The sequence below is a fragment of the Alexandromys fortis genome, unplaced genomic scaffold (assembly GCF_014885135.2).
Source record: "Alexandromys fortis isolate MF-2015 unplaced genomic scaffold, M_Fortis_MF-2015_v1.1 scaffold_59, whole genome shotgun sequence".
NCBI classification, from domain to species: Eukaryota; Metazoa; Chordata; class Mammalia; order Rodentia; family Cricetidae; genus Alexandromys; species Alexandromys fortis.
The window spans coordinates 8,504,253-8,517,397 of record NW_026067943.1 but is presented as its reverse complement, the minus strand read 5'-3'; the positions used below and the strand labels follow the sequence as shown (position 1 = coordinate 8,517,397).

General features: G+C 48.4%; 1 protein-coding gene across 35 annotated transcripts in view; it reads left to right on the top strand.

Moving 5' to 3' along the window:
- The window catches only part of Cacna1c (calcium voltage-gated channel subunit alpha1 C), a 662,482-nt gene that overhangs the window by 494,483 nt on the left and 154,854 nt on the right, over nucleotides 1-13,145 (top strand). For 23 of the 35 annotated variants that reach the window (XM_050148321.1, XM_050148326.1, XM_050148331.1 and 20 more), the window contains exons 8-9: nucleotides 5,320-5,423; nucleotides 12,489-12,661. In XM_050148321.1, the coding sequence (XP_050004278.1) occupies nucleotides 5,320-5,423; nucleotides 12,489-12,661 (277 nt within the window). Of the gene's footprint in view, nucleotides 1-4,914; nucleotides 5,019-5,319; nucleotides 5,424-12,488; nucleotides 12,662-13,145 lie in introns of all 35 variants that reach the window. The other 12 variants (XM_050148320.1, XM_050148333.1, XM_050148332.1 and 9 more) reach the window with 1 other exon arrangement.

The following is a 13,145-nucleotide window of genomic DNA, read 5'->3' as shown; positions in this document are numbered from 1 at the left end:
CAATTTAAAGCATATTTGTTGAGCATTCCTTATGTTCCCAGAAGCAGGGACAGAGACCTGCCTTCCAGGAGTTCAGAATATAAGGCATGCAGGATTCAGAAAGAAGGAAGACTCCCTGATAGAATGGCAAGGCTGTGCAGGAGGTAGACCACTCTGAGGGTCCTGAGGCTGGACAAGGAACCAGAGAGCGGATGCCCATACTTTGGGAAAACATCATTGGTAGCTTTGGATACTGGACTAAAGTGTGCTTTAGTGTGTTAGGAAGCCCAGGAAAACAGTGGCACCCAGAGTGTCCTTGCTCATAGTGTCTGGTGGCTGTGAGATGTAGATTTAGGCATCATTGAGGACCATACACTGCTGGCAGCCTTTCCATCTGTAAGTCAGTGGTTCCCAACATGGTGCTCAGACTAGGATATCACTCTTCTCTGCTCATACGCTCCCCACAAGGTAAGGACACCAGCCCATTGCTTTCAGAGTTTGTTTGAACACATGCAGATGGTTTGCTGTCTAACCTGGTGTTGGGATCTATTGTTTTTTTCCTACCTGGATGAAGCTCTTAACTGTTTCAGCTGCCTGGCGAGTTTTCCTCAAAGAATGAGTCAGTGCCATGGCTGGGGCAGTATTCAGCTTGCTCCTTATTCTGTGACCAGTGCGATGGACACTCATGTTCCAGGCAGCACAGGTCATCAAGTGCAGCCACACACTGAGCTATTGCCTTGAAGACATGCACGAACACCAGAGACACGGAGTGGGAAGCACTGTGGCTTTTCTGACTGGCACCTCCTCTTGGACAGAAAATGGCCTCTCTTGGTACTTGTGGAAACCATCTAGTGTCTAGATCCATAAGGCTTCTCCTGAGGAAGAAGTACATATGATGTGGAAATTAACTTGGATCAGAGAGGCCTTGGGAAGTTCACAGTGGCGGTATTGCCTACCCTTACCCCCCATCCCCAAGGAAGAGATAGTGGTTGGTTTGAAGGTAGAAGGCAGGGTCCTGTCACCCAGTTAGATGCTAGGGTCAGAAAAGTCTTTGGTATTTTCCTTGTAGGATTCCCTTTGTTGGGTCTGCCTCGAATAAGAAAGCTCTGTCTCAGGTCTGGGGGGTCCTGAAAACTGCCTGACTTTGGGCTCGAGGAGCCAGGCTGTCTCACCTCCTTTAGGAAAGCAACAGAGCCCCCGCTGTAACAGTCCCAAGACCTGCGCTGTGTGCCTCTCCGGATAACGGTGACAGCAAGCTGGGTCCCTTTTCGGTGTGAGTAGATCTGCTTGCATACTGGAGACAATGACCTGCCATTCCAACATCACCTCACTTAGGAGACGGCCACCAGTGTGTGCTCTCCACCCGGTCAGCCTGAAAGTATGTGGCCTGGGATAAAGAGGGCAGCTGGGGGGGGGGGGCTTTCCACTGCAGTTCCTGATGAAGCTAAGCTACCTTGTCATGTGTGACCCTTAGGCTAATCAAGAACCCAAGGGAACCTCTAAGGCAAAAAGGGCCTGGAGGGCTGTTTTGGGGGAAAATCCAGAAGTCGGGCTAGTGGCCTCCTCCAGCTTCCTTAGAGCAGGTTGGCAACACTGAACCTGGGTATGGGCTCCAGTGGGGGTAGGGGTGGCACACTGCAGGACGGTGCCCGAGCGCTGTGTCTGCTTGCCTGTTTTCGGGTGAGGATCTCTCATTCTCAGTAGCTTTTCCTGCCCGCCCAGTTCTCACTAAACATGGCAGAAGCACTTAGAGGCAAAGGGACAGCCACTTCTGACCTGTATTAATGCAAAGTAATGGGAGGGAAAAAACACACAAAAAAATGCTCATTGCCCCAGACCCAGGTTACCCTAGAACACCTCTCTTGGCAGGTGCCTAGCACCCCAGCTGAGGTTGCTCTCCACACAGTTCCTTTACTACAGCCTCAAGTCCAGTGCACCCTCCTCTTGCACATCCCACAGCAAGCACTTGGTGAACGCAGACACCAGACTCCTGCGCAGGTCCCATGTTACAGGGGCGTGTGCAGGCCCTGGCATGGCGAAGCCTCGTGGCTGGGTACATGGCTCCCTTGCTTGCCCTTCTCTCCCTGGTACTCTTTCGTCTCTCCTGCTTGTCTTGACTGCTTTGCCTTCCTCTTCCCAGCATGAAGACATACTTCTAGTGCCCCGTTCTGGTTTCCTTTGCACTCCTAGCTCGGCAGATTATGACCGGTCAAGGAAGGGCCCTGGGAACAGCATCCATCTAAAGATGACTGCCCCGCCTCTGCTAGCCACACTGCCCCTTACCTGGATACTTCACTCTGCTTTGCAACTATTCCACGGCCAGGAAGGCTTTTAACAGCTGTGTTCATTGTTCTGACAATGACCAAGTCCTGGGGTGGGGTAGGGGATACCTATTGTTATCACAGGGTCATTTGGACCCCGGACTTCCTTCCTGCTACACCTCTTCCTCTGCTGTCGGTGATGCCACCATGCCAAGTCCACGCAGCCCTGCCTGACCTGGCCCCATCCAGCTGTCTTCTCCACTTCCTGCCTTCCACTTCTAATTTCCCCCTACAATTGCAGCTCCCACCCTTTGCTTAGCATTGATTTTATGCCTATGCTCCCTGCAGTTGAGGACTTCGTATTTACAATACAAAACCTAGCAGGTCTTGTGTTCATGAATCCCGCTCAAACATTCCCTGAGTACCTATCAAACTCCTTTGTAGCCCTACTCCTGACACTTGGGATTCTCCGGTGACCTAAACAAACCAAGGCCACCTGTGCTCATGAAACCTACACTCTAGCTAGACAGCGAATACCCAGTGTGACACGTAAGGAGCCCACGCAGCCGTAAAGTGATAAATGCTGTGGAAAAACTAGAGCAAGGCGTGTGGGAATGGGGATGCTCAACAGATTGTTAAATTGAATTTCACTGCGACGTGGACGTGTGTGGGAACTCTTCCTCACTGACTCAGCTCAAGCCAGTGAGCCACAGGCACTTTTTTTTTTACACAATATCTCTCACCATAAAACAGCAGAAAAAATCAAGAACACATTAAGATCATAAAAAAAATATATTACGTGGGGTTTTTGTCACAGAATGCTTTGAAATTTATCTCGCTGAATAAAATTCCCTTTAAGAAAGCCCAGAAAAAAAAAAAAACAGCAAGCCGTTTGGAGCAGGCAGGTCTGAGTGCCTCTCCATCTTTAGTCCTATCACACCGAGAACAGTGCATCTATAACGCAATTGAGGTACCACGGTAGAAACCAAATTGAGGCAGCAGTTATCAGATTTTCCTATTCCTTAGGAAGATCACTTGGGATGACCATGACTGCAGTCATAATGCAGATGTGCTAACCGCACTGAGCTCCTAGGCCACGCCACAAGACCCAGGAATCTACTGTCGTTGAGCCCAGTGTAGTGGAGATACACAATTATGTAGTGTCATAGGGACCAGTGTAGAGGAGATACACAAGTATGTAGTGTCATAGGGACCAGTGTAGAGGAGATACACAAGTATGTCCTTCCATATGCAATTGGTAGCATGAAAACAATGGTATGGGTGAGGGGCCCACAAGCTCCGTCGTGTAGCCCACATCCAGTTAACCTGTAGTGCTTGGAAGAGCGGGCTGCCACCTCCAGAGCTCCAGGGAGATGGAGTGTGAGCACTTCTGAATGAGCACCTAATGGTGCTGGTACTGAAGGCTACCCTTCAAAAGCTGCTGATGGTAGTCAGTCGGGAATCTGGTACCTTAGAGTCTAGAGTTTATAAGCTGGGTTCACAAAAGACAACCTTGGGGCTCATTTTCAGTAAACCGGAAGTAACGCATGTTTAATGCTTGGAAAACATTGGAAGAATTAGATTTGAGGATCTGAGGCAGGTTTTTTTTTTTTTTTTTTTTTTTAACCATCACAAATCTTTATTTGAGTGAGAAGGATAGAAGCCCAGAGTAAATTGTCTGCTTGAGACTACACAGAGGAAGTGGAAGGCAGTAATCATGGTGACTCTGTCTTAGTTAGGGTTTCTATGGCTTGAAGAAATATCAAGACCAAAAGAAAGTTGGGGAGGATAGACACACTATGACTTGTATTCACGCTCCCTTCTGCCAGAAGTTTAGGGGGCATCTGACAACCACCTCTAGGAGCTGGAGGGAGAGGGCGGAAGTCAGCGGATAGGGAGGTCTGAAGAGGTTTCTCACAGCGAACCCCCCCCCCACACACACACACACAGCCCAAAGGAGCCGGTTCTGTCTCCCATTACCTCCGATTCCTGACGGCATTTGTGACTTGCCACGAAATAACTCCATCAGCCCATCAGTTGCAGCCTAGGTACCTCTTCCAACTTGGCTGTGGTGTCAGGGGCAAGGCCCCTTCTCCAACACGTAAGCCAGGGAGGGTACTGTTTGTGAAGCACCAAGGTCATGCCATCTAGGCTCCAGGAAAGATGATCACTTTCTTGTGTGATGTAAGCTTCAGTCTCCAGCCCGGTCAGTAAAGCTGACCCTTTTCACAGCCATCTTTAGGGTACATCTTAAGATTTAATGGCCACAGAAGCCCAAATAAGCTAAGCCCATTCTAAAATGAAAAACAAATGTTTTGTGAGATGACCCACCTGCAGGAAGAAAAAGCACTGGGGAACTATTTCTTTTCCAGAAGATAAACAACAGGAAAAGTCAGGCAAGATCCCCCTGCCCTCGAGACCCTCCACAGGTCCTTACAGCTCAGGCAAGATTCCCCCCACCCCCTCCATGACCCCACAGGTCCTTATAGCTCAGGTCAAAGTTGTAGGGAAAGAATTTGAGTATGGATGAAACCAAATATAATGGCAGATCCTGACCCTCTTACCTAACGCCAGGGTCTGCCCTCTGCTTCCTGTGGGTCTGCTCACACTCCCTGCCTGTCTGTCTCACCCTGTCCTTTGCTTGCTCTGTCCTAACTCTCCTTCATCTTTCCAGATGCAAGACGCTATGGGCTATGAGTTGCCCTGGGTGTATTTTGTCAGTCTGGTCATCTTTGGATCCTTTTTCGTTCTAAATCTGGTTCTCGGTGTTCTGAGCGGGTAAGCTGACCATTTCTGTGTCCTCTATACAAGGCAGCCGAGCAAGGTCCCAGGTTCCACTGCGTCAATGCAGAATCCTCAGAGACAGGACCCTAACAGGCCCAGGAAAACAGGAAAAACAAAATTCTCCATGCAAGCACAGATTCTGACCATTGGCTGCACAGGCGGTTTGGCCTCTGAGTTGCACATTGAGGATCCCGGGTCCCACGCTGCTCAGATCAGCGCTGGGGAGCCGGTGGCTGGCGCTTGGCCGTGCTCGGTTGCTGTGTGTGCCTGACTAACTATCATTCCATTCTTCCAGGTCAATGATGCCGTAGGAAGGGACTGGCCCTGGATCTATTTTGTTACACTAATCATCATAGGGTCATTTTTTGTACTTAACTTGGTTCTCGGTGTTCTTAGCGGGTAAGCAGGACCAAGGAAATGGTCTTGATTTTTCCATTCATTTTTATTCATTCTTTCTGCTATTCCTGGCACTCTTCTGTTTCTGGCTCTGATGAACCTGGGAGAAAGGGTCACTCAGGAGCCTTGAAGTGAAGGTCTCTGGCCTGACTGTGAAGAGGGTCAGATGCACAGGAGTTAACCCATTGGTATGGGTGGTGGGTCCTGGCGAAGAGACTCCTAGTCCCGCCCCTATCCCAACAGACACACCAACCTCCCCAGCCCCAGAGCTGCTCAGGCAGTCAGCTGCTTCCCTTGTGCCCTGCTCACTCAAACGGAGGAAAAGTACAAACCCTTGAGAGGGGAGGACTTCACAGCAGGAATCTGTAAGAAGGTTCTCAAACACACACAACACTCACAGTGCCCTTGAAAATAAACATGGGCCTGATATCCTGAGCCTGTTATTATCTGCAGGCAAACAATACAGACTTGAAATCACTTTTATTGAGTGAACAGGCCAGAGAAGGAAGTTTGGGTTTTGGCCCAGCATTGTCAAAAACAAGACCAGCCAAAACTCTATGACTGTGTGTGTGTGTGTGTGTGTGTGTGTGTGTGTGTGTGTGTGTATGATTACAAATATATGCAAACAAATACTAATTCTCATTTCAAGGCCAAGCAGCCCATCACTGATCTTTACCTTTCTGAATGCAGAGGAAATGGAACTGTGTAAAGCCACAGGTTATGAGGTTATAAATGAGGCATAATTTATTTTTCTTTAAATTATTAATTTAGCTAGATGGCCACAGATATAAACCTACCTGTTTTCAGCCCTTGCTAAGATGCAATTAGAAGTGAAAAAAAATGGCTCATGGCAGGGGTATCAAGTGACCCCAAGCATCTCATCATGGAGACCTGGGGTGTTTCCTCAGCCACCTATTTTTTCACTAGCTCATGTCAGCCATGCCAAGACCTGACACCTAAGTGCTCCTGGTGACCCTCTGGCCCTCTACTAGGGGACCTTCCTACTGACTTTGTAGTAGGGGGAGGCAGCGGGCGATCTGTTTCTGCTCTGCTTGGACAGGCCAGCTGCTTTCATAGTCTTCTCGGGCACCTAGGGACTTCCTGTCTTTGCAGACTGGGCAGTGAGTGCTCTGTCTCCCACCATGGCCAGGGCATGGGGTTCATTCTAGAATGGAGTGCGGAACCTATTCCTTCCTTACCCTCCCATGGCCCTGGATGGCATCTTGCCTTCTGCTGAGTGAGACCACATAGGAGAGCAAGATGAGAGGGAGATGGAGTGGTATACAAGCTCCTAGTTAGCTGCCTGGAGGGGGCAGGGGGGCTCGTTTTTCTCTTCCAACACAAGAAAATGGCCTGTTGTTTATACGTGAATCTCACAGACAGCATTGGAAAAAAATAAAACTCATTATCCCCTTTGAAGACAGAAACTTGGCTAGCGTAGCTCTGTATTTGCTGGATGTATAATATCTGGCAACTTCGTCTTTTTAAACCTTCGTTTCCCATGTCAAAAAAAATGAAGATAACATCAACACTTAGGTGGTTGTCACTGAAGAATGAACAGGGATGGCCATGTAGAAAGAATACTTAGCACGAGGGCTAGTTTGCGGTCAGTGGCGGTGCTGAAACTGCAGTGGTTGCTTTGACTTCTCTTTTAAGATGAGTAACACGAGCCAAGAGACGCCACTTTCCTGGCAGTCAGCAAACCTGGGCCTGGAGTCTTCATTTGGCCCCCATTTTCTTATGCCTGTATTGAATGAGCCTAGTTTTAACGTAGTTCAAAGCTCTAAGCCAAAAAAAAAAAAATCATTTTCCTCCCTCAGATGTTAGGAACCAAATCTCAGCATGTAAAACTCCTCCAGGAATCCAATATGGAGAATGAGGACTAGATTCCAAAGGCCCCTTCTTCAGCTCACAGCCATTGTCACCCCATCCCCAAAGGAATGACCAACCTGCTGGTGTCAAAGGAGCTGCTACTGCTGCTGCTGCTGCTGAAGGCCTGGTAATTTTGAAATCACACCTTGGTCTCATTTAGGTCAAATGGGATAGATGTGCAGAACCCACAATTCTGATGCTTAATTCTTTTCAGAACATGGGATAGGAACACAGAGGCTCTTTAACCTTTGTGTCTGTAATTCAGAGTTCAATTGGTCTGTTCTGGAACCTTCTGGTACCCGGCCATTATCAAAGTTACAGATGCTTCTGGCAGCTCCAGAAGCGTTCATGGACTCTTTTCCCAGCCAGACAGGTGTCTGTAAGCTATCGGCTACCCCTTCTGGATTTTAGTCAAGAGCTAGTTTCTCCAAATGTGTTGCCTCTAACCTGTACAGTGACAAACCTGGAAACAACCTCCTGTTGGTTGACCACACTGATGATGGTTTGAAGTTGGCATCTTGATTAATCCAGACAACAGTGTAATAATTAACGACAAATATGCAGAAGAACACCCGCTCATTCAACAATTAGACTTTGATTAAATCAACCTTCCAGAATATTCAGTCTTAGAGCCCATGAACTGCACCATCCCAAGGACAGCACAAACAGTCTCCCCACACTGTGCCAAGGTCTGTGCTCTGAACATCTCATATATTAAGTTACTGAGTAACCTTGACAACTCCTTGACCTGGATGCTCTTTGTGTTTCCATTTCACAAAAGAAATGAATGAGGTTTAGATAAGGAAGCCACATCCCTTCTAATGGGGAAAATTCCAGGACAGAGGGTTAGGCCAGAACGTTGTCGGTCCATAGTATCGTCCTTTAGCGTCCATGCTACTCCTGCCCTCCCCAGCCACAGGAGGGAGTAAGGTGGTAAAGGCCAGGCCTACAAAGGTAAGCAGGGGAAGGAGATCATAGCAGAAACAGTCTACAGGCTTCTGCACACAGCCAGGGGACAGAAAAGGTCCACACTGGAAAATGCTACCTGGCTGGCCCAGATTGGAAGCTCTGTAGAACCTGATGGGTTCTGAGAGCCGAGGCAATTGTGACCGAAGAGTTGGGGTGTGAACCCTCTATCCATCAATTAGTAATCCTCTTTCTCAGCCCAATGAAGTAACTCACCTCATAAACTGTGTCCTTTAGCCAGCAAGGAAAGGCTAAAGTGTGCCCTGTGTGTTCCGCTCAGGATAAGGTTGGCATTCCAGATGGTTTTTATTATAAAGGTAGAAATCCCAAGATTTTGGTTACCTGAGGACTCTGCATCCTTTAGATGCAACCCTCACATATCCAGAAAGGCTTCTTTCTAATGAGGCCACATAGTGTGAAGAGAACATTCGTCTCTTGGACTCATTTCAGAAATCTCCCGGGTTATGTAGTGACCCTCATATCTGCCCTATGCAAGGCACAGGATTGGCGCCAGGACAGGTAATGACTGGATTAGAAATGCACTCTCTTCCAGACATTGCAGCTCCCAGCCTATTAGAACCCAAACAACAGTGACCATCAGGCTTTGGAAACTGCACTTGAAGCTGTGGGGAGGGGAGTGGAAGCCCGTTCTCTGAAATCTGGGCCTTCCGATGTGTCTGTACCAAGGATCTCTTACCTGGGTAACTGCCCCTATCCTTTTCCATATCAGGAGACAAGCTTGTCTCTTGCTTGAAAAAGCAGAGTCCCTGATGGGTGGGAGAGTTACAGCCTGAAAGCATTCCTGGAATATGATGCCACTGTCAAGACAGAAGGCCCAAAGCAAGAAGGAGGCCAGCAGCTCTGTGATAGGAGCAAGAGAGGTGGCCACACAAAATTAGGTTCTCGCTGTTCAGTGGTTATGTTCCCTAAGCTCACGGTGGACAATGTACTGGTGAATACTCGATTGCCAATGCAAAGTACAGAGCTAGATTCCTGCTAGTGAGTATCTGGCTACGTTTGGCCACCCGTTAAAACATAGCCCTACATGTGTTTCTGTCCACGACTTAGTAACCTATTCGTCAACATTAGACTCACAGCCACCGGCAGTGGAACTCGTGCCTGAATGGGCTCATCTAACACGCATTTTCTCTGTAAGACATGTCACAGCCTTCTTGCTCATCAGAGCTGTGCTTGGGGCCTTTTCAACATTAAAATCTCTGATAAACAGCACAAAAATACACAAACAGAGGAGATATGGCACTAAATAGACTGACCCTAAAGAAATTTGCTTACATTATGGCAACTGAATTAAGAAGAGCACTTTACCTTGTCTGACCTCAACAGGAAGCCTGTGACTTTTTTTTTTTTTTTGCTATTACATGCACATCTGCCTACACATGACTGAACATGCCATGAACATTGATTAGGGAGTTGTGAACAAATCTTAGCAAACTTAGAAATAGTCAAGTTACTGTTATCTATTCAGTATTGATTTTCAAAGGACCTCGTGGCCCATGTCATTAGCCCCAACCACACGCTGTTGTATGTTTTACTGGACCGAGCACCGACCACCTCTCCTCCCATGTCTTATCTTGGCCATTGCTAGTGACAGATGCATTCCTGCCTTGTCACAAATCCCACAGTAGTGACTGATGGTCTTGCTGGCTCTGGCCCCTAAGCTGGGCACAGCCTGTCAGGCTGGGGTTTCATGTCTTCATCAGCTCAGACTCCAGAGCAGGCATATGGCCGGCATCCAGGAGAGGAAAGAGACCCAGAGGCTGCCACCCAGTGCATCAGTGTCACATGGCCAGCATCCAGGAGAGGAAAGAGACAGGGGCTGTTACCAGTGCACCACCACCACGTGCAGCCTGGAGTTCCATGCAGCCACAATCTGACTGCCCGGATTTTGATAGTGCCTGCCCATGGTACTCTTAAAGCCCCATGATGCCTTGCTGCTCGGGCCACATCTCTCTCCTTTCAACAGTGTGTCCTTCTTTTACAGGAGCAGAGCAGGCAAGTCTTGTGGAAACATGCAGCCACCCTGGTCCCCTTTGGTCCCTATGGCTGTTTATTTGGGTTTCCCGTGGCTCCAGAGGTGGAGACTGTGAGCTTCCACTCCGGGGGCAGATGCTGTGAAATAGGACCAGGACCGCTTCCTAACTCCAGTTGAATGTGGCGCCTGTTCTTCCAAGGCTTTAAGAGGGATGATGGGCAACTTAAAACCAGAGATGGAACGCTCTGAAATTGTCCAGAACTAAAGGACTCCCTTAGTGATTTTACTCAAACCCACTTTAGGACAAATGGGCAAAGAAAAGCACATGGGCACAGCAGAAAGGTTTCAGGAGATGATCCTCTAGGTGCCAGGTTTTTAGTTTATTGTTTCTTTCCATGCGGAGGGGGTAGGCACTCTGAAACTGTTGTCTTTAGAGAGCGAGATTAAGGTAAAGGAGGTTTCAACATATGTAAGGCAAGAAGGGGCTGGCATCTTTCCATGACCACCCCAAAAGCAAAAGCAGGGTGAGCCAAGCCAAGCCAGATCCTACCTTCACCGTGATCTGTCAATCCAGCGCCTCTTCCCTGGCATACAACTTTCTGGGAAGGAAGTAAAAGTGCCCACTGGTTGGCAAAAAGCCCAAGAGATAGCAAATTCAATCCGATTATAATTGGAGTCAATCAGATTTGAGAAGAAAATTCAATCTGAAGCAGAGCCTTGTGAAGGAGGAAGTTAAGAAGATTCGTTAGCTCGAGAGCCCCCGATTCTCCCAATGAAAACCTTCCCAAGGCTCCTCCCTGCCTCAACTCCGTTTCACCACAACGGCGAGAGTGCTAAAGCCCAAGCTCTGAAATACCAGGAATGGAATGCAAACACTAGGCAGGTGGCATGAGGTGACAGAGCCTCCCCTGTATGACACGGGGCTTCACTGAGCCTTTTGTCCCCCGAAGTTTGTTGGTGACATGGCGACCTCCAAGGTGCCTTTCCTCTGTGGCACCGAGCTTTTACACGAAGCTCTGTAGGCTGGGTCCCCTGCCGCTTGTCCTGAATCAGACTCTTCCAGAGAAGAGAGGTAGGAACCATAGCCCAGGGCTGAGTCAAGACACCAGAGAAGTCACATGCACACCCTTTTCCCCACCCTACCACCAAGGACCCCATTTGCAATAGGTCAAAAGCCCAAGGAAACCAAACTCTCCTGCTACCCGCAGAAAGAAGGGGCTCACACCTGCTGTGGAGCTGGCTTGTTTGCCTTGCCTCTGCTCCACATGAATTTCGAGTTAGAGAAAGGAAGGCCTATGTCAGATATAGCTGAGGAGAGAATGTTCTCTACGATTCGCTCTTCCAGCAAGTCCCAGGCAAATTACAACATCTCATGATTATTGCTTTAAACTGCAACATTAACTTTGAAACCATCTTTGTTTTACATGTTTTTCTATCCTAGATAGATTGCTTTAACCTAGATGGCAGGCCACAGGGTATTTTCTTGTGTTTGGAATCCTTATGGGTAGCCATGTGGGTTGAACTCCCTCCAGGCATGCTAAGAACAGTAGAGTGAACTGTAGCCATGAAAATAGAGATTGAAGAAGTCAAGCCCACTGGTCCCCTAGACAATGGGGTACTGGTAAATCTTTACCACCCTTCTATGGGGAAACACCCTGATCAATTACATACATTGGCCAGTTTTCATGGTGTAAATATTCCCAATTTAGCTGTTATCATATTATGAAGGAGACATCGCTGAAGCCAGAATTGGGGAAAGAACACATTATTGGCTCTGAGACCCAGTACAAGTAAGTGGGCTCTGTCATCACTGGGTCCTAATAATCTGTGTCATTTGAAGATGCCTTGTCATTTTTTTAAAGGTATGACCTAATCCTGGGTGGCACATGTTTCCTAGTTGTAGAGAGCATTAGTGTGACCGTTTGGAAGGGGTCTCCAGGCTTTGGAGAATAGCTGTTACTCACGGGCAAAACAATTGTGATCTAGAAAGTGAGTGAACATCCCTCATCCCCTTAGATTTTCCTGGCCTGGTCAAGAGCATGCTCTCAGTGCTCCCCTCCTATGGGAGTGAAGACAGAAGTGGGTGCTGGAGATAGCTGTCTGTAGAAAGGGGGTGATTCGCACAGGGTTTGCCACACTGAGAATTAATATCTCCTTGTCTCTCCTTCTCTCCATCTTTCCTCCCGGGTGGCCCTCTGTGCTGCCCTGTGTACCCACTCCCCTCCCTCTCACACCAGAGAGTTTTCCAAAGAGAGGGAGAAAGCCAAAGCTCGGGGTGATTTCCAGAAGCTTCGAGAAAAGCAGCAGCTAGAAGAAGATCTGAAAGGCTACCTGGATTGGATCACCCAAGCAGAAGACATTGACCCTGAGAACGAGGACGAGGGCATGGATGAAGACAAGCCCCGAAACAGTGAGCAGCTATCTTCTCTTTGAGTGGGGTCTGGGAGCTGGGAAGGGCAGTGAGCCAGGAGAAGGTGTGTCACACCAACCTTCCTTTCTAGCCCATGGCTGATGTGCTTGGAGGAAGAGTCTTCTCAGTGATTGCTGTCATTTGCTACTCATAGGCATTAGTCAGCAGGGAAATAACTGCTATTAATGTAGAAATCTCACATTCCATTTAGAAGCTTTGTGTAAGGAGGGTAAAACTTGCCTCTCCTGTGGGCTCTGTCCCTTAAGGTGGGTGGGGCAGACATCCTGTCCTTGTTCCTCGGGAACAGTTTCCGCTAGCCAGCTTCTTGGGAAGCTCTGTACCTAGACAGGATTCCCTCTGCACTGGCAGAGGCCTTCCAGGTTCCCCCCAGATTTCTCTAGAGGAACAGAGTGAGCATCCTCATTGGGTCAGTAAATTATAGTCAAGGATCCGAGGAAGTGCTCCTGGGAAGGCTGGAGCAAAC